Genomic DNA, 21,619 nt, shown 5'->3' with positions numbered 1-21,619 from the left:
CGCTGCTTCTTGATTACGTGTTTACATCTGGGAGCCCCTTCTTCGTCTCTGTCTTCGGGGGGTCCGCTGTGCTGTCCAGGAGGAGCAAGCTCTTCTCCTGTGTCAAGGAGCGTCCGCATTAATGCGTGCTTTTCGTTACGCCGTCGTCCTCGTCCGTTTCCCTCTCGCGTGAGGCGGCCCGGAGATGATTTGTTGAGTCGATTTCTTCGTCGGCTATGGCTGAGACGCGAGAAGCCGCAGTAGCGAGTGCACCGTCGTGGCATTCGCTGCACGCGCTAACGACGCCTTCGTTAGTTCCTGGAACGCGAAATGTCGCAGCCGTTGCCTGCCGCGGCCTCTTGCCTCGAGCTCAGCGTCTCGTATTGCTTGCATTTTTTCCCACAGGTCATGCATTTTAACTGAAGCATATAAGTTCTCTCCACGATTGCTATAGCTTTCGGGCAGTCATGTAGACAAAGAATTCTTATAGTGCCATAGCACTTATCGTGGTCGTTACACTCAACTGGCCGTTGTGTGCTTATTTGCTTTGTCTGCCTGTCTGTTTGTCTGAAGCCTGCTTTGTGACACGCTGCCCAACTGCCCACCGGGTTATGAGCAACCTGCCTAGGCGTGTGTGTGTGTGTGTGTGTGTGTGTGTGTGTGTGTGTGTGTGTGTGTGTGTGTGTGTGTGTGTGTGTGTGTGTGTGTGTGTGTGTGTGTGTGTGTGTGTGTGTGTGTGTGTGTGTGTGTGTGTGTGTGTGTGTGTGTGTGTGTGTGTGTGTGTGTGTGTGTGTGTGTGTGTGTGTGTGTGTGTGTGTGTGTGTGTGTGTGTGTGTGTGTGTGTGTGTGTGTGTGTGTGTGTGTGTGTGTGTGTGTGTGTGTGTGTGTGTGTGTGTGTGTGTGTGTGTGTGTGTGTGTGTGTGTGTGTGTGTGTGTGTGTGTGTGTGTGTGTGTGTGTGTGTGTGTGTGTGTGTGTGTGTGTGTGTGTGTGTGTGTGTGTGTGTGTGTGTGTGTGTGTGTGTGTGTGTGTGTGTGTGTGTGTGTGTGTGTGTGTGTGTGTGTGTGTGTGTGTGTGTGTGTGTGTGTGTGTGTGTGTGTGTGTGTGTGTGTGTGTGTGTGTGTGTGTGTGTGTGTGTGTGTGTGTGTGTGTGTGTGTGTGTGTGTGTGTGTGTGTGTGTGTGTGTGTGTGTGTGTGTGTGTGTGTGTGTGTGTGTGTGTGTGTGTGTGTGTGTGTGTGTGTGTGTGTGTGTGTGTGTGTGTGTGTGTGTGTGTGTGTGTGTGTGTGTGTGTGTGTGTGTGTGTGTGTGTGTGTGTGTGTGTGTGTGTGTGTGTGTGTGTGTGTGTGTGTGTGTGTGTGTGTGTGTGTGTGTGTGTGTGTGTGTGTGTGTGTGTGTGTGTGTGTGTGTGTGTGTGTGTGTGTGTGTGTGTGTGTGTGTGTGTGTGTGTGTGTGTGTGTGTGTGTGTGTGTGTGTGTGTGTGTGTGTGTGTGTGTGTGTGTGTGTGTGTGTGTGTGTGTGTGTGTGTGTGTGTGTGTGTGTGTGTGTGTGTGTGTGTGTGTGTGTGTGTGTGTGTGTGTGTGTGTGTGTGTGTGTGTGTGTGTGTGTGTGTGTGTGTGTGTGTGTGTGTGTGTGTGTGTGTGTGTGTGTGTGTGTGTGTGTGTGTGTGTGTGTGTGTGTGTGTGTGTGTGTGTGTGTGTGTGTGTGTGTGTGTGTGTGTGTGTGTGTGTGTGTGTGTGTGTCTTACGATGAACTTACTCAACTCCCGATAACGTAAGTAAAGAGCTCAAATACCCTTCCTGAAGAAACAATTATGATCCCGTGGGTTTCGAACGGTGGACCGTCCTTCATCAGGGTAAGACGATACAGACATCATATAACCCTGATAAAGGACGGGCCACCATTCTAAACATTTGGTATACAGGTGTTTTTTTCAAGAAGCGTATTCAAACTCTGTTCCACCGTGCAAACTTCCCACCGTGGCAGGTGTCAGTTCAATTAATGATTGGCCGCGACAGCTCACTCGGGGTGAACAACCTGGATCTCACTAACCCCAACGATGGCAGCACCTGCATCGCAGGGCAGTGGCACATCGCTTCAACATTGCACCACTGCGCCAGGAGTGGTACGAAGACCCCCAGGGATCAATGAACGTAAAGTAGAGAATGAACAATACTGAATTTATGGGCATTCACACATTATGGCTATCTTAACATCTTCCATCCGTGATGAACGCATTCGAAATCCGGAAGGAAGTGAAAGCCGCAGTCCTAGACCCCTAATTCGCATTTGGCTTGTCTACACAAATTGACCATCCTTTTTTTGCGGGTGAACCATGAATTCATATAAGTGAAATTCTGTCTATATAAACGGCTACTCATCAATTGAGGAATATAGTTGCAGCCCGTCCGTGAAATATTACGTTGAGATTTTACGAGCCAGTCAGGAAGCAACGGGTTGATCTCGGACACACTGCTATCCGTCGCGCTTATTCGTTTTGATCCACTTAGGGGCGCCATATTTCCGCTGACGGCTAAGAAGCAGCAAGTAAGGAAAGAGCACAGTCCAAAAATACGGGAAGAAAAGATGAAGTGAGGTTCAACCTACGGATCGCCTCGAAGGGATTGGCTCGCTACCCACTGTGCTGTTGTAGTTTCGATGCAAACGCATAGCTAAGCGTAAGATAACTCCTTCTACATACACTTTCATCCGCGCTATTCACACTGCGGGGTGTCTGATGTTCGTCCACGACCTCCGCCAAATATCATAGCTCCCGCAGTGATTCATGTTTTCCCCGCAAACATCCCAATGCGGTCAGCCTGCGAATGAAAACAGTAATTGTTATTGAGAGGCATCCTAAGTGCACTGCTACTTCACAAAGGGCCTCACGTGTCAAAATTAGTGACCTTATTCCCTGAGGACCTCTCCCCGTTAAGTATGTCTCAGCAATACGGGCGTGCATTCCGTCGAGGACTTAGCGTCTAGCATTCCCCAAGGCTGTGTTCTCACGGGAGTTTGTTCCAAAAATTATAGCTCTCAAGCAGCGGTCATTGACGAGCTCGCCGAAGCCCTTGAGCGCCGACTAATAACCACGTGCTTGGCCTAGCACGCTCTTCAGCGCCGCCGAAAATGACGTTGGTCGCTGGGGTTTCCGGGCCATTCTCAAATTGTCTCTGACAGGCTGAATCGGCTACGTCGAGTGCACCGGTTCGCATCCTACGGGAAAGTAGAGCTGCCTGGTATTACGTACGGACGAGTATCGTGTTTTTATGTGAAAGAAACTGCAAAGCCGATTATTCTTGCTTGTGCTGGCCTCTAATTCTGAAGGCCTGCAAGTCTATGGAAGAAGCCGAGAAATTAATCAAAAACAGGAGCAGTGAATAAGGCACGAAAATTGCATATTGAAAGGGAGGCCATTGGAGTAAACGTGAAATGCAAAATTAGAGAAAAGTAGATCAAAGGTGACAATGAAGTGACTGATACCGTGGCAAAAGTGAGATTGGGTTAACGGCGGTATGCATCGCCTTAGTGATTCTGTGATGGAAGCTAAGCTTTTCCACTCAGCTTAGTGAGTGAAATGCTGTTTATATAGGTAAATGCTGATTTTAGCGTGCTGTTTAATACATGTGCATTATTTTTCCGTATATTATATTTCTTTCTGATACACCACACAAAACAGAACGGATACGCTATCTTAGTGCATTTGTTTCCTTTCTCTTTCTGTCCATTTAATGTGTTACCATTAGATGTCCCAACGTGAAGAAAAAAGTGTCCGGTGTCCGGAAGCATAGTGCAGTCTACAGTTGTCACTCGCCACCACTTGCCACCTAAAAGTGGCAACAGCCACCTGCCATGCTTGGTATACAAGAGAAGTTATAGTTGTGGGGAGAGCAAAAAGAAATGACAGAAAGTTCAGAAAAAAACGAAATAGTGCCCGAAACAAGACCATAAGTTCTCTGTCCCCTCTAAATGAGATTTTTTTGTTGTATTATTAAGAACTCGTCTAATATCAGGACAAACTAAATTAGTCCTCTCGTTACTACAGTGGACTCCGCAATACTTCTAAAAGCTCCGTTGTTGTTACCAGAACTTCTTTCTTTACTTCTAGGTCGTGTCCAAAAATAGAAAAGAATAATCGGTAGTGTTTTTCGTCAGGGAGTGCCCTGTCGAAAGCATTTAAGCAGGCCGTTGACAGAAAGGAAATATTCAATTCGGTACTTCCGAAATGCACTACCTTGGTAATGCAGTTCATGGTAAATTTAGTCAGGGTGGCACACTTATATGAGTATTATAATATTGAAACTGTTTTGCCTCTCTCCCTGCAGTGGCTTTTCTTGTCATGCTCTAAGTTTCGATTCTCAGTGATGAAAATCAGGTTGTTTTAGGAGTGTATTAATACCTGTGTTTTTTCCAATAAACTTTAGTTGTTAGTCAGCGCTTGTCCGTCTTCTTCTGTCTTCTCTGTGTCTGTCGTCGCTGCGCTGTTTTTACCACGGCTTACAGGTACCCAAATGATGGGACTAGCGTTGCGAGATCTGCTTGCATACACAGCAGAAAGAATGCTCTATTTATATGTCACGCTACATGGAAGACCATGTGCCTCGCACTCCTTTCTTCGTTCAGGGCTATCGCACTCAGCCGACTGTCCAAAATTTTTGCCTTAATGACATCATAAAATTGTTGAGGGATCAATTTAAAGCTGAGTGTGTTACTTCATTGCGTGCGTGAGCCCTCGATACCTATTCTTCGCCTGCATCAAAAGAACCATTATCCTGCATGTAGTTTCAGCAACATTAACAAGCTAATTGAATTTGAATTTAGATATGTCTGTAACGCTTCTGAGTAGAAATCGGTGGCAAAGAGGAAGTATTCAAAAACCGCCCACACAGTTAATAATAATAATAATTGGTTTTTAGGAAAAGGAAATGGCGCAGTATCTGTCTCATATATCGTTGGACACCCGAACCGCGCCAAAACCGCAAAATTTTGTTTCGTTTCTACCCCATTCATTTTGTGTCAAACCTCCAGGCTAAGGCCAATTCAGACATTTAGTTCAAATAAAACCTTCTAGAACTTCTCAGCTTGGACCGTGGGATGACATATCTTTGAGGTCGGAAAAGCAGAACGACGCAATTTTTAATACAGAGCATTTAATAAGCCTGCTTGCTAATATCCGTTCTGTATTCCGCAAATGCCTCTCCATTACGGCCAAATTGATTTATTTTTCTTGCACTGTGTGAAATGTGGAAAACGCTGTATTGGTACATGACAATTTTTTTTTCTTTCCGTACATGTGCGGTGATGCCTACCATTATAACATTGATGCACTGTCTAAAGACAGCGCAGCTATTCCAAGAAGGACGACACTATGCGCCGCTATACATTTAAATTTCTTATCTTCCGAGACGCTTCCTCTTGATAAATCATAGATCTTTGTTTTGTCGTAAACGGTCACCATCTTGTTATTGAAGCTGTCAGATTATTGGGTTAACTAACAGAAAGCCTACCATATAACAGGGTGTATCATCAGCATAAAAAACAGTTCCGAGTACAGAATAGTTCAGAAAATAGGTGTAGATTGTTCATAAATGCAATATTGTCACAGGGCGTAAAATGTCATGTAAAAAAATAAAAAGGCGCGGAGCAGTTAACTGATTATTTTGCAGCATTTACCTCATTTGTTGCAAGTACGGGTAACTGCAAGCAAACAGAACAACACCGTAATTTATTTATCACGCTGTCACAAGCTGCATTACATGATGAAATACACAGCACATTTCTAAGGAGTTTGCAGACCACTGTTTTGCCTTCTTAACTGTGTAGCAGGCTCTATAGTTTCACAATTTTGCAGATTCACACCACCTGTAGCAGTGTTTAAGATCAAACCGCTCTTCATCCGCATGCTCATCCGTGTTCCCTGCATATCTTCCTTTTTCTTTCTCTCAAAAGGGAGGTAGAAGGGCAGGGGTAACATCCAAATCACTCTGAATGTCGCAGTTATTTGTCGAAGCCACCCACTCGTGCAAGCTGTCATCCAACTGCCTGTACAGCCGCGCAACATATCCTCTCCGCGTGTATCTTATCCGTCCAGAGGGCGCAGTCGGATCTCATCGGTGCCAGCCGAATCGGCGAAGTCGCCTGTAAGCAATCCGTACCGAAACTGGCGCCAGGAAAGAGCAATCGTCCTTCCGGCGTCCGCTCTGGTCACGGAGGTGGAGGAGGAATAAAATTAAGCGCTCCGTGCGTAGGTGCCAATTCTCGTCCACGGTTGTTGCAGACGCAGGTCTTCCACTGATTACACGTTTTGACACCTCTAATAAGCCGCGCTGCGCACCCTCTACGCCGGCTGCAGCCTCCGCCGCCGCCGCCGCCGCCACAGTGCCTACCCTCACAGGTTACAAGTTGTCCCAGTGGGGTCCCCCTCTAGATGCGGGCTTTTCTTTGCGCATCCACTTACGGGACAGCCCACGACTCGAATGATTTGTGTGGGACCCTTCTGGCTGAACCAAGCCCGTGTGTAATCGGAGCTTGTAAAGGAAGTTACGACATGCCCGTTTACATGGTCCACTCCTTAATCGCGGAAGCTGCGAGATGGCGCAAGAAAATACGACACAAGAAAATTGTGGTTTTCATGATGTGTTCTTTTTACAGAAACTCACTTGTTGAGAAAATTGTGCCGATTCAAACACCATAGGTTTCGCCGTACTGGTGGGACGTAACATGAGTCAGTGAGTGAGTGAATGAACTTTATTAAATTATTAGCTATTGAGCTGGCCTCATTGGGGCTTATCGATGGTCGAGGCCGCTATTTCAGGGCGCCGCTGGCTTCCGCACGCCTGTTGGCTCTACTGAATAGGAGTACCTGGTCCCCTAGATGTGAGCTGGAAAGTTTATTTTCCCAATGGCAGCGAATACGAGTGCTGCTCAGGACGTCCCCAGAAAGTCTCCTTTGTTGTATTTAATCGAATACTGCCCGGCCCATCATACCTTGTACTGGTCTCCTTGTTGGGGGACGTGAGAAGAGTCTTCAACCATTGCAGTCGCTGTGCTTTGCGTGTTCTTTTAGTAGAAGATATAAAGATCTTGGACGTTTGGAATTCACTTTCATCATTAGCCTAGTGAAATCTCCTGCAGGACCAAAGTGTTTCCACTGACTTAGTCCCGCCTTTCGTCAACTGTACCCAACCCATGCTGCTAAACTTAGCAATGGAGTCTACCCCCCTCGTTTCTGGCAGCCCCCTGCTACCCTTGCCTTCTTCAGAAAGCATTCCCTTACTCTAAAGCGTCCGTTAGCTTTGTCTGCATTGCCTGCCACGTGAACCTCCATTCTCCTTCTTGATTCCATGTAGTATATCATCTAGTCGCGCTTGTTCCTGTAACCAACTTTTGCCTCACCTAGGACAAATGTCTCAAAAAAACTGAAGCACTACACTCCTTCTTCCGCTATCCACCGACGTTCTGATTGTTTTTTCGCACAGGTATAAACCTTCGTAGAGTGAAGAGTTTGTGCGAGCATGCAGTGAACTTTCTGCCTGGTGCTCCCGCTCTAAAACCAATCTGGTGAAAATCAGAACTCATACACTCTAAGGGCACATGGACGGTAAGTGATTGTAATCTTTATATTTTTATACTGAATTGAGCGCGAACATCTCATGGTACGTGTAAGGCTTCATGGATAATCAGTGAGGTGGAAAAAACGGGCGAGGTCAGCAGAGCCCGAAAGATCCGAATGAACAAGGCTTTTTCATTATTAACTATTCAGGTAGTTTAGTTTCTTTTTTTAACGCGATAGAATTAAGGAGCTCTTGTCACAAAAACTCTCGCGTCGTCGTTGTTGACCGTGAGCGAGAAATCCACGAAATATTCCCAGGAAAGCAACCTGGGAGCAGGTGAGCCACCGAAGTGACGTAACTTTGCGGCGTCATCACAGCCTGCGCACCGGATTGTGAGCAAACTGCGCAATGTGGCTGGTCGAAGTTAAGTTAATGATTGGTCGCTAGAGGTGGCTTGGCAAGAGGAACCTGGGGCGCACAAGCCAGACCTTTGGCAAAGCGTGCCATCGCAGGGCAGCGGCGCATCGCTTAACCGTTGCACCAATGCGCCAGGAAGGTATAGAATTCCCAGTTCTGCATATATGGGCACTATTCCATAAAGCTATCGCGTCATGCCCTTATGCGAAGCTGAAGTGGCTCATCCATTTTTTTTCATTTATTAAGGTGCAGTCACTCGTCCCATGTGCCATGAACTAGGATTGCACTAACATTGATTCATAATGGGACTAGGACATTGGTACATAAATTTGTTTACACTCCTCTACTTTGCAAATACTGAAATTAAACATCGACTAGAAGTTTACGTAAGTCGGCCAAAGATAGCTACACATGTAGCCTGCTATCCACACAGCAAATTAAAGAAAATGGAAGCTGAAGATGAAGGCAGAAATGAGGCATGCCTGTACACATGACACTGAAGCGCCGTGCTTCTAGCCAGAGAAAGGAATTCTCTACGCAGAGCTGGCTTAATCTTACAGAAAATTTCTTTCGGGTTCGAGGTACAGGGCATGAATTCCGTATAACCTGGGGCGCGTTGGTTTCCTTCGGGGTTGCATACCACCCACCACTGATTTTCGGCTTTACGAAAGAAAAGAACACATGTTGAAGATGCACGACCAACCTCATAGAGGTCAAGCGAGAAGCTTTGTTTTGTGCAGTAAACTCAGAGCGTTCTTTATGCCTAGCTAGCACATTGGATGCGTCAAGCGGGCTCCTGCTAAACACTCAGGTCTACGGTGCTCTAGCCATGCATGGCAGAAAAAACTCGACTCATGAAAGTGTACCTCCACAAGGTACATTCTTGATAGTTTGAGGTGCAAGTGGAGCTCGCAAAAGATTTGCGTCACAGCGTTATATTTCGCAACACGGAAATCAAGACCCGTGAGGTAACCAGACCATGTCAATGTCTCTCATTGCAGCCACAGTCCAATGATCCTCAAGGTATGCATGCTATACTGACGCCTGTTCTTTAAGATTAGCGAAGTGATAACCCTTAGCCACTGCGATCTCTTTGAATTGCATAGATTCTGACCAAGGTATACTCCTGCAGACTGGTCGTGCTCAATCCCTCCAAACCTTTTGACAACCACGCACAATGCAGTATGCCAGGTCTTCAACACTTTCTTCGTCAAAGTAGCAAGAGACACAAAGACCGGGGTTTCTTCTACGAAACAAATAACTTTCTTTTTCTTTAATTGCATCCATTGCCACATAATAAACATGTCTCTGTACACAGTGATTGCGCTATCGCGCATGCGCGTTCACATGACACGGGAAACGCATCGTGAGAGCGGCCGTGCACACAGCAAAGGCTCACATATGCGTGATGTCCACACCGCTCGCGTAAGGAGTACAGCAAAAGAGCGCTAACTAACCTGATACAGGCAGTTTAGTCGGTTTGCGATGAATCAAGCCGCCTCTTTTTTCAAGCTGATCACACGCTGATATTCGACATTTTAAAAAGTAAAAAAAGACATTGCTCAGCATTCCTAATACGCTAAATCCTTTATACTGCCTGGTTTTCTTAAGCCCTTACCTATGATACTGTAGTCTTTAAAGAAAAAAATCTGTTTTGTTAATCCGCCTCTTATCAGGCGTCATTGTAGGCTCGGGGTGTCACAATTCGGCCGCATTCACTAATACGATAGTCAAAGCATTGCCGGTGGCTGAATACTACTTGGGAGAACCTTGGTACAAAAAAAAGAACTATTAACTTGCTACTTTTTTCATTGAAGAGTGCTCGTTTCTAACGCACTAATGCGCTGCACTGTAGCCGAATCACTAAAGCATGTCTTTGTAAGTATTGAATTCTACGACCGTATGAAACTGACGCACTCTACTTTCATCACTCCTTTTTTGTAAGGGCTGGCAAAAGTACAAAAACTTCGTCCACGTTTTAAGGAAATCCCTATGTAAAAATAATTAATCCTCTTTCTGCATTCGGATATATTTTTATAAAGAATAAATTGCAATGCCGGAGTCTCTGGGAATTGTGGAAACAAAAGCTGCATTTGCGCCCACCGGATGCGAAAAAGGACTAAAACTTCGAGAACGATTAAATTACGTAAATTTTTAATTTCTTCCTTTTTTTTGTCCATCAATTCCAACTAGTTATACTACGACTACTTCAGGTTCCCGTTGTCAAGGTGCGCTCGTTCCCAATTTTTGTTAAGTCTAAGGCCAAGCCTGTATCAGGTTAGCTTGTGCTAGAAACAAAGAACTAAAAGCAAGCAGATATCTGCCACAAAGGTGAGGCGTGTGTGTGTGAAAAGCAGATTGAAATAAATATGCGCCTTCTCGTTTACACTACGTCTCATACAAACAGCGTGTAAAGAAGTGACAGAAACGTAGAGACAAGTGTAATTCACAGGGATAATCCGCAGCGGTGAGATCTGTCTAAGGGTACACACAACGCATTCAAAATAGGATAAATGCAGTGGAAAAACTAACTCACCAGTCCTCATAATGAAGGCGTTCGCTCTTCCTATTCTCTGCAATAATATGATGTGAACAAAGCACAAGAAAACGGAACGCTCATGAAACTTGACAATGAGAAATTTCTCGTTACCTATAAGTTGGGCACACCATACACATTTCTCTGTTTATATTTACACGTATTTCTGTCAAGCATGGCAACCATACTTTCTGTGATAAAAGAGGCACCAGCACGAAGACAGCTATGGTATCTCTCATAAAGCATAAGCGGAGAAAAAGAAACCACACATTTGTATTTACAATGGACTAATCTGTCTCAAACCACGCGACATAAAATGGCTTCGTCGTCTGTAAATAAGGCACTGGGTAGCGGTGATGGCCATTCTTCACAAAACACATTAGTCGCGCCACTGGTGTCAAACGGTGTCAAAAGGTGCTTTGGATGCGAGGCACAGAACGTAAGATGCAGACGGTGAACGGTGGACATAAGTTGCAAAATGCCAGTACCTTCTTGTCCTAAGTGCACCTTTGTTTGTAAGGAGCTAACAATTCCGCCCTGCAAGACTAACGTGCCAGAGTTGTTCTTAAGGATACCGCTACAGCGTAGGTACTGTCTAAAAAGCGACAAGTAATAATGAAAAAGTATTTCTCTTTTATGCTTTGTTAGGTGCATCGGATTTCTTAATTTAGCTGAATTTCTTAGAGTTATTGGCACTGATTTTTTGTTCCCGTCTTGAACAAAGTAGACTTTGGCCCGGGGTATATTGTGCAGTGCAACTCTGCATTGTTCTCGCAACCTTTTCGTAGGTGGATGAACCAATGCTAAAGCAGTTGTTATGGCATGATGAATTATGAGCTTAAGCACTAGCGCTTCATGCAAGACAGCTACACTTTATAATAACAATCTGCGGAAAAACGCACTTTAGGCACATCAGGTATCTGGTGCGGATTCTATATCGTGCTTTGAAAACATATTAGAGCCTATAGCTCTTATCTGTGCACTAGTGCCGTGAGTGACATTATGTGTAGATTAAAAGCATGTGTGATTGACATGTACTCTGCATTTGAAGGTAGGCACATTTTCACAAATCTCCAGAATCAAACACATAAATACGCTTGTAGAGATTTTGATTTACAAATATTCTTCCTCAGTAAAGACATTTGCTTGCATTTTGTCGAGCGAGGCATATTCTTATAACCAGTGAACGCCGAAACATCACACGATTTCTATACGTCCAGCCATCACGTTCTGAGGTCACAGTAGGTTACGCCTGACATTTTTCGCACTAAAGTTTACATTCCGTTTCTAATTTGTTTTCCTTTTTTCAACCGGACGATGTTGTGCAAAATATTCCGCTGCCGTTTAAAGTGCCACTTTAATTAGCATGGCCTCGGAAATTGCGAAACAGAACGTAAACAGCGGCGGAACATTAAGCAGCACAGTTTACAAGGCAGTGATAACTTTATGCAAAGATTTAAGTTTTCATTCGTTACGATATGCAGCTTATTTATCGAAAGCCACGCACCTGCCAAGAGTTAGGCCATTAAACACTCATAACAAAGCGCATAATGGCTAACAAAACTTATGCAACATAAGCGAATAGGACTGCATCACGAACGGTGCCATTTTTGTCGTTGAGGCATATATTTCTGACCCCGTGTGTTGCATGTCAGTCGCGTACATCCGGTGATTCCTCGAGTCTGCATTGCGTAAGTGCTAGGAACTTTTGGCTGAAGTTGTGTCCAGTAAGATGGCGCCAAGAATGTACAACCTGATTGAATAACAGCAAGCCAGAAAAATTAGTCCTTCGCATCTTGGGTTTCTTGTCCAGTTCTCGCGTTCGGTTTGGCTAGTTGAATAGTACGAAGAGAAACGGTGAGATTCAGAGTATTTATGCTACTTGAAACTGACAGGAAAAAAATACTAATTAAAACTTTGGATTCTTGCACAGAGAAACAAATAACGAACTTTCGTGGCCAATATTGCGTGTGACGCATTTAGGAATGAATCACGATAAAGAACCATGCTCTAATGAATTGTGTAAGGGCATCCAAAACGTATCTATACACTGCTGTTCGTTCAAAGCTAGGTCAATTTCTATTGTACGTGTATGTAAGGCACAGCTTCTTCAAAATGGATTCCTTAAACGATCAACCAACACAGGAAACTGAAAGCACTGTGTAAGTTGCTTTTTATGTTTATATATCTTCTGCAGTCACATACATAATGCTGTGCAATATCTCCTGTTCAACCCGTCGTTCATAGGCAGCGGGCTGTCAGGGGTCAAGAACTCATTTCGAGCCTCCGGAATCAAAAGTTTCAACATGACTGCCAAAAGAAGGATCATCTCTGTTCTAGCATTAGGGGATAAGCGACAAAATGTTTTGAAAGAGAATGGTAACCGTGGCACGCTGGTAGTAGCCGCGTAGGGCACATCTACGCTAGGATCTTCTCTTTCGCTCTTTGGTGTTGCGCCGTAGGAGCGCTGTCATCATCGCTGCTCTGTCTGCCGTAGGCAGGAGAACAAGCGCTGCCGGGTTGTCTAAGCAATCGCTGCCGTCAGTCCTCACCTACGGCCGTCGCCACCTGTCGATGATCGTTATGCGTCCTTCACGGCAATGGTCAAGCCCGCAAGAACACATCACTGTACCTTCAGTCCACCAGTCACCGCCATAAAGTTCGAAATAAATAAATGCACCGACGGCGCAATCGCCACAGGCCTTCCGAAGCAATGCACCCCTCCCTTTTCGGTTCGGCCTAACGTCCAGGCTGTGCTTGAATTTTTCTTCTTTTTTTTTTACTCAGTCGTCAAGGCAGCTGGCGTTTCGGCGCTCCCTCTATGAAGCGGGCTTGCAGTGTTCTGCTCTGTGCTGGGCGTGCATAGGCTTTGATGCCGGGTCTTGCGCGCGTTGTCTCGTTGTGTGTGCGATGCTTGCGCGGTGCTGTCGTCGTCGTCTCGAGCTCTTCCTCAGAAACTTGAGACGGGCGCTCGATGTGTTGGCAATATGCCATACGATCTTTGTCTGCCTCGCTCATGGAACGCGAAGCTGGACGGAGAAGGACTGTTGATTGTCACGGCACAGCAACTTGGCCGGCACAAAGAGCTGCAGTGAAGAGAGCCAAAGCCAGAATAGACCGATTAGAAATCTCTGAAAATTCCAACGCCTGGAAGCTTTCAAGAAACACTTCGACATCCAGAGCCAGTATAATAGCGCAAGCTCACAAAGATCCGCTCTTCGTTATTAATATTGGTAATTTTCAAAATCATCACCGCATATACGTGCACAAAACAATGAAAGATATCGCAGAATTCCTTATTTTATGATCTGTTCAGAATTTTTAAATGGAGCTCAACCGGCACTCGCCAACAAATAGCAGACACTTGCTTATTTTACATAAAAAATGAACAAAGGTAACCAGTGCTCTATTCCAAAAGCTCCCTGCCAAGTACGTCCTCATTTCTCGTGAGCAACACAAGTCAGCTAAGGAGTCCCTGCTTTCGCTAACCTCGTCGTGTCATCATCGGCGTACGTTTTACTTCCCTATATTGTGTTTCGAAAACAGAACTACCGAAATTACTTCTTGGTATTAGACACGGGATACATAAAGAGCTGGGAGTGTCCTGCAGCCATACACTGCCATTCCTTTCCATATTCTTTCATATTAAGATGCTACACTTTGCATGCACATTCGCAGTAGTAAGAAAGAGTATGGCCTCTCACCCGGTCAGGATTCAACGGACGCCGGTTCCTCGGCGATGCCTCGGTGCCCTGGCTGGGGTTGTGGAAGGCATGACGCTGTCGAGTCAATCGCGCTTCCGGGGCCGCCTAGGCCAGGTGGTCCACCTCCGCCCACTTGTCGGTGCCAGTAGTGGTGCGGGTGGTGGTGGTGAGCGGCAGCGGCCACAGCTGCTGCGTGAGCTGCGGCCGAGGCGTCCAGAGCGGCAACAGCTTCTTCCTCACTTCCCGTTCCGCAAGGCGCCGATAACCGGGGAGGTGCGAACGCCCCTCTGTGGTAGAGGAAGCCTTCTCTCAGGTCTGCTGAACTCTGCGCCGCGGCAGCAGCCGCTGCAGCCGCAGCCGCTGCCGCGTACGGTTCCTTGCCGTCGGCAAGTTCGAGAGTTAGGCTTAGCTCCAGATAACGTGGGTAGTAGGCGGGAGGCTCCAGGGCCGTCGGGTATGAAGCAGCTGCGACGCTTCGCGCAGCTTTCGCTACCTCGGGGTCGTCTAAGGACATGTAAGTTGGCCTCAGATAACCAGGCCCGCCTCCAGAGATCAGTTGAGACACGTCTTCTGTGTTGGTTGGTGTCAGTGATTGTTCCACGTCAGCCAGCCTGTCGTCGGGTAGTTTGGTAGGGGCACGAAAGGCAGCCGGAACTGGAGCTGTGGCCGCCAAGACCTGACCCGGACCACCGTAGTAGCCTGAAGGAAGCAGGGGTGGGAGCTCCGTGAAGGCTCCGTAGCTGGGTCGCGGAGCCTTGGGAAGGGTTGGACTGCTTGAAGCGCTGCTCCCGCCGCTCACATTACCGGCACTGCTTGCACTGCTGCCGGGACCGGGGGACGCCGGTCTCTTGAGACCGGTTGAAGACGAGGTGGGTGAGGTCCACTTGCGGTGGTCCGGAGAGGACGCCGGACTGCTGATGCTTGGTGTTCCTACAGCAGCAGCCGCGGCTGCGACGCTCGCCGAAACATTACTATAGGGCAGACCACTGTGGTGAGATGGGCCGCCATACTGGAGGACTCCGGGGTGGTGCGGATGCTGAGGTACCGGCGCTCCGTTGAGGTGATGGGGTAGTGGGTAGGGTGAGTGGGGCAATGGAGCCTGCGGTACTTCTCTTGGCGGTGGTGGGGGCGGTGGGGGTGGGTAAGGCATCACTGGGGTTGGATAGTAGGCTGGCAGACGTGTGGCTTCGTACGCAAGGCCGTAGTGCATCTTGGAGTGCAGTGAGTAGTACTGGTAAAGCCACGAGTTGGCACGCATCACGGCTGCTTCCCTTTCGCTGCGAAAATCGAAAACAAGTCAACATTAGGGCCACATAAGCGACAGTGTAAAGCAGTAGATTGTATTAGCTTTTGGAACATCTGCATTATTATTAGCGTGCCCATTACTTTAAAGACGGGGTTGATAACCTCTCAGTAGCAGCTTCAGGTATTTTACTTCATCCTCACAAAATAAATCAGAGCATTTGTAGAGTACGAATCCTCATCAACAAAGCACTGCGTTTCTATTAGAGTCGTTCGTGCTAGTGTTACGGTATTTTGCATTGCGCCTGGAAACCAGGTTGACAACGAATTATCATGATCTGTTAGTAAAAACAAGTGCGTAGCATGATCTGATTCTGTTTATAGGTTAGGCTACCTTAATCGGGATTCTACTCCTCCCAAGCGGGCAATGCTTCTAGCGTGCCGCTGAACAATTGGAAATAGTGTCTAAATGAGTTTTACCTGAGCACCTGGTTGGTGCAAACTATAACGGGCTGCTGGGAGCTGTCAGAGCCATCTTTAACCTGGAGCACAGCATGGACCCAGATCCAGCAGGAGCGGCTTGTCTGCAGACGAACCAGGAGGATGCAGGATCGCTCCTGCTCCGACTGCGTGACTGCAAGGATGAGAAAGAGAGCATGCTCAATGAAGACTTAATGGAAAAAAGGACATTCTTTGAAGGTAGAATGCACCAAGGCATCAGCGTTTCAACGGAGAAAACTGCCCCAGAACACTTAGAAAACAACTTAGAGTGTTCAAAAGCATGCGACCAGCTCACTAAAAGTGTGTTATGCTAAGATGTACCAAGCAAAAACAATTAGGAACAACAGAATAACACAACAGTTACCCCTGGATCGAGGCCCTCCAGCTAAAAACTTCGCGTGAATGTCATGACTCTGCGATTAATTCTCAGACACCTGCTAGCGCGATATCGCGGGTGGCTAGAAGGAGCAAGGGGATTAATCACAACGTCATCAGAATCAATCAAAAAGCCATTGGCTGGAGGGGCCACGTTCTCGACTGGTATCCGAATATACCACGCTTCAGACTCGTTGAAAAGTTTTCAAGAGTAACGCTTGGGAACTTTGAGCAGTTCAGCGTTATCTTTGCCGTGATCCTTGTATTGTTTCGGTTTCATTAGATAAGGAAAGAGCGAATGGCAGTACCAAGCCAACGGACAAATATGATTGCTTTAGCCTCTGCATTTCCTGCTACCCCTATGCCTTCTACCCATCATGGTACATTGCAAGAACCTCGTGCAGCATAACTCAACAGTGTTCTACTTTGTTCGAATAATGCAAACCAGTAAAATATCTTAAGCTGAGTTTCACGCCTATCCAGATGATGAGGCACACTTGCAGCCCGACAACAATAGAAGACAAAAAAGACAATGGGCCCAGCTTTTGCGTAGCATTTATAAACAGCACCAGCTGAAGCGTTCTACTGCTGACCCGCGGCGGCAAATCAGGGGGCGAGGCAGCCACTACTTATGCGCAGATAAAAAAAAAAACGCCCCATATGGAACCCTGCTCACTCTCCGAAGGAAGAGAGAAGCACGTGGCCAGCTTTGTTTCTTTTTCTACGTCTATCTAGCCTGGTGCATACATAGAAAGCCTTCCCATCGATGCGTTACACGGCCGCGGCGGCGCGTGCGCACTGGCGACGCCGTACCCAGTTCCTGCCTTCCCCGGCACTCTTCTTCATTTCTTTCCTTTTATATAGCGCCGAATTCGTGATACGGCCGGCCAGGCCCAGACGACGACGGAGAAAGAAATGGCTGGGAAAAGGCTTGGAATAAGAAGGCTCGGGAGTGAGGAGGGGGGGGTTCGAATAGAAGAGGGAGGAACCGGTTGCGCGTGCATATGCCGTTTTGTGTGTGCGCTCCGCCGCCACCGCCGCAGTTGCAGCTTCAGCTGCCGGTGGTAGTAGTGGTGGTGGTGGTACTGCTGGATTTTGCCACAGGCCGGATCCCTGGCGAAAGACTGAGAGTGCGAGGAGAGCCTATACCATACGAGAGGAACATTCGTCGGTGGAGAGAAAACATAACGAAGAGACCAAAAAGAAATACATATAAAGACGGAGGAAAAAGGGCTGAGGAGGAAGATTGGGATCGTGCGTATAATTTCTCGCTTAGATCGCGTCACGCCCATGGCTTCTCTCGCAGGCATACGCCTTCGTGTAGTAGGCATTTCTTGTGTTGTTTTTTTTCGTTCTATGGCTCCCCCAGCAAGCTGCGCTGTTGCTTTTTTTTTCGTGTTGCTTTTGATTTTGTTCTCGCCTGAATCTGCGCGCACAGAAAAAAAAAAAAAAGCGGCGCGGGGCGTTGCGCGTGCGAGGAAGCCTGGTGGAGGCTGCTCGCCAGCGCCATCCAATGGGAAGGCTGGACGGCCGGCGACTATGGTCACTTAATAAGGACCCCTTCTGGAGAAAGAGGGCGGGCAGATCTGCAGGGCGGTGCTCGCAGATACGCACTCCACGCGTCCCGCAGCTTCCTTTTTATACGGACGCGTTTTTTTTCTCTCTTCCGCGAAATCCCGATTCGTTTCCGAACTAGTCCCGGGCTCTGGAGACTTTTAATTTCGCTAGTGCGTCTTCCTTAGCCCTCTGTGGTACTTTGTTTCTCGTCTTTACCGCGTCAGGGCTTCGCCCCATTGCTTCTTCCTTGCGGCAGTCACATGGTTATAGCTGCAGCCCCTAGGAAATGGAAAATTTTAGCTGCTGGCTAGGTTATTTTCATACCTGAATAACACTGTTGCCAAGACTGTCTGTTTTTTTTCAGCTTAACGAAGTTCCATCGACGTGTCAGTGTAAAGAGCCTTCAGCTCGACATTATCTTCAGTGCAAAAACAACTGGCCGGAAACACGCAAACTAAGTCGCACGGCCGTTTTCATGTGTAATGGGGCTGATTTATTTCCATCGTCCAAGGATAAGAAACACAGAATAATTAAGGTTTCATCACCTACATTGTTTCCTTCATTGGAGGCCACGGAGGGCTTTTTACAGCTACCAAACACGTCCTTTCAATATAAGTTCATCAGGTGCGGTTTGCAGTCAGTTACCGATTTATTGCCATTGCTTATCTATAGCTATAGCTGCAATCTCTGCAAAACTACAGCCCCTTGCTCTGGTCAGACCTCTTTGGAGGAGCAAAAGAAGTCTCGCAAGACAGCTTGTTTCCTTCACCGACACGAAGGAGGTGTTAATGCGGTGCACAGCCAACACAAAAGACGGAAAGCGACAACTAGAAGCGCAGAAAAGCTTGCATATTTATACTTCCAGTCAACAGGCAGCCCACCAAGTGATAATTGACCGCCACCGACACTCTGCGCAGGAGTGCTGTTCGAAGCACGTAGGCAACCTCAGATGTCGGAGCGGGATGTTGTAGCAAATTCACAAGCAAACATAGCGAAGAGACTGTGGCACTGTTTGTGTAATCTGGAGCGACTTATACGTGTCCGCCCCGCACGCACTGTGATACGTTAATCATCATTCGATTCAGCATCATTTTATGTACAAGTTTGGCTTATGAAACTTGTGACGAGAAATGGAGGTTTACTTTTACCAGTCGTGCCAGCTGAGGTGCATGTCACCGCTATATTGATTTGCGAGATTGTTACGTATCCAATTCTGTAACAACTGAGAAATTCCTTCGGAAGTAACCTGTGGCTAGGAGCAACGCATGAAGAGCAAGAGAAAGGCGTTATATGACTCTAAATCTTTAAAAATATTCGGGGCCTGTATACTCACTAAGTCGATGCTTTGACTGTGCTTCCCTGAGATGCTCCCAGTGAACCAGCTCGTACCATGAGATGCTCTGGAGGCTGGACTTTTGGTAACCAAGATGGAACTCGCCGCTAGAAAGAAAAGAAAAAAGAAACATCAAAATAAATCTCTATGCTTGCTACTTTCAGCGCAGGTTCAAAGACGCTGTTCGCGCGGATAGCCGCAGAGCTAAGCATATAACATACCAGACTCATATGCGCTTTTTGCGCAGCAATACCTGCAATGTTATGCGGCACCTAAGCTGTAGTATCACGTATTTCGCAATTTTTTCTTCGTAGTTCTGGACAAAATAGTACAATTCGAGGACACCTTGAAGGATACTTTGAGTATTACGGCAAAAACAGCAAAGTTGATTATCCACGAGAAGTACGATAACTCGGCTCTCCAGTTAGCAAAATTTAGCGACATACAAGTCCACATCCGTCCTTTTCCAGCTTCTAGGGTTTAGTTTCATGCTTACTGGTGCGAATTCAACTTAATTTGGTTCTGTCGTCAAACAGTGCCACTAAGACACAACAATGCGCCGTTATCTTGGGGATAAAAGTACGGTAGCAGATAGAGATGTAATCTTCAAGCTGACAAGACTGTCCCTCCGATAGCACACCCCTGACACCATGGACGCTAGCCGCACGCATAATTTCATCAAGGTGCCATAATCCGCATGCAGCTGCCGCGTGCTCGATTGATGCTTTCCCTCCTTCATCCATGAATTACGCCGGCCACCCGGCGCCAGATTGTGCGGCGCGTATCCCAGTCAATGAAGACGTAAACTTCACGGCGTCTGCAGGTCCCGAGGACTGCCACTCATGGAAGACCCCTGGACCAGCGATTCATTCACCGCTGCACTTCCTGCCAGCGTATCGAAACGCACTCACTACGCGCGCGCAGATAGCGTGGGCAGCGGGCGCACGCGAGCGGCTCAATCAAGCGTATGCGTGCGCACGATGCAGCCCACGCATGGCAACCACGAAGAAGCAAGGCCACGCATGGCTCGATACGCGCGCGTATAAAAGCGCGCTTTGCCATCGCGCACGATCCGCTCATTCGAGTGCGCGATCCGCGAGCACGCATCATGCAGTGCATACGCGGCGGCACGTAGCGGTATACTGTTGGCCCAGCGCCGCAGTTGCAGTATCGGAGCAAGCGCTGCTCTTCTTTTTGCCGCTGCAACAATCGCGCACAGTGCGTGCACTACGTGAGGTTAAAAACGCGCGAACGAGGTGATGCGCGGCCACGCGGTGGTCGAAGGACGCGCAGGATGCAAATACTGGCGAGCGTATCTCATTCCTGGCTCGTTGTTCTTCTTGCCCAAAGTGTTTTTGATGAGCTCTGCCAACACAGACTTATCAACGTGCAGAGAAAATGTACAGGTGTTTTCAGGATATCCTGGCCATACGCCTACTGTAATTTGTATAAGCATAGTTTTACTGCTATCATCTATACATTCATGGCTGCTGTAAAGCGTTGCAGGAAACATCACTCGAGCTGTACTGCGTAAATGGCAGCGGGCACTGAAGCGCATCTCGTGTGCAGTCTGAGAACAGGGCCGATTGAGTGCTCTGTTCCCCTGGTCTTTTGTGCACCGCGTTACGATAACCATCGAAATAAAGCACCCAGCCTCATGGAAGCTGTATCTATGCATGCTGTATAATCTGGCGCTAACGTGTGTTCTGTTGCGGAGTTCCCTTTGGTTTGTGTCGTCGATTATACACGATTACCACAATTTCCCGCATGGTCAATATCATTACTCACACCGGAAGGGAGTGTTCTGCTTGTGGGCAAGTCATTAAGTTGCGGATGACTTCCGCCATAATATCATGTGGGGCTCTTTTCTGTGCTGTGGTTGCTTCTAGACAGCACGATCGTTACAACAGCAACTCGACACGTGGCACATTAAACGGACAACGCATGTTGTCCATGTGGAATGACAAAGAGGCCGTTTGGAAGAGGTAGATAGCAGTCGCCTATTATGGCCGCAATATGTACCAAGGAGGTGAAAATTCGAGTGTCAGAAACACTCAAACACACCTTTCAAAGATTTCTTGAGGTGTACAATGTTATAAAGCCACCGTAATATAAAAGTTACTTTCCAGCGGAACTGCAACGCGCAGACATGCGCGACCATCCACGAAAACGCAACAGGCTCAATAAATAGAGGTCCCCGGATAACTATCGAACTTTTTCCAAAAGCAGACACGTTGATGCAGAATGCAAACCGCATCACTATATAAAGTGGTTTTGCATGCAAGAAATTGAAAAAGCAAGTGAACAGTAAACACAAGTTCGAAATGTGGACTGAATATATAATATGTCGTTCCTGAGTCGCATTTTAGCCTTCATATGCACATGAGTAACAGATTGGAAATGCGTGTGTTTTTGTAGCAAAGAAT

General features: G+C 47.1%; 1 protein-coding gene across 1 annotated transcript in view; it reads right to left on the bottom strand.

Annotated features, from left to right (window-relative positions):
• Positions 1–11,125: 11,125 nt before the first annotated feature.
• The window catches only part of LOC144132809 (uncharacterized), a 164,809-nt gene continuing 154,315 nt past the window's right edge, over positions 11,126–21,619 (bottom strand). Inside the window, exons 7-10 of the mRNA XM_077665472.1 lie at positions 19,194–19,300; positions 15,908–16,061; positions 14,186–15,462; positions 11,126–13,567 (exon numbers count right to left, since the gene is read on the bottom strand). Coding sequence (XP_077521598.1) covers positions 14,190–15,462; positions 15,908–16,061; positions 19,194–19,300 — 1,534 coding nt within the window. The 3' untranslated portion in view covers positions 11,126–13,567; positions 14,186–14,189. The remainder of the gene's footprint in view (positions 13,568–14,185; positions 15,463–15,907; positions 16,062–19,193; positions 19,301–21,619) is intronic.

The sequence above is a fragment of the Amblyomma americanum genome, chromosome 5 (genome assembly GCF_052857255.1).
Source record: "Amblyomma americanum isolate KBUSLIRL-KWMA chromosome 5, ASM5285725v1, whole genome shotgun sequence".
NCBI lineage: Eukaryota > Metazoa > Arthropoda > Arachnida > Ixodida > Ixodidae > Amblyomma > Amblyomma americanum.
This window is presented reverse-complemented; position numbering and strand designations above follow the sequence as displayed.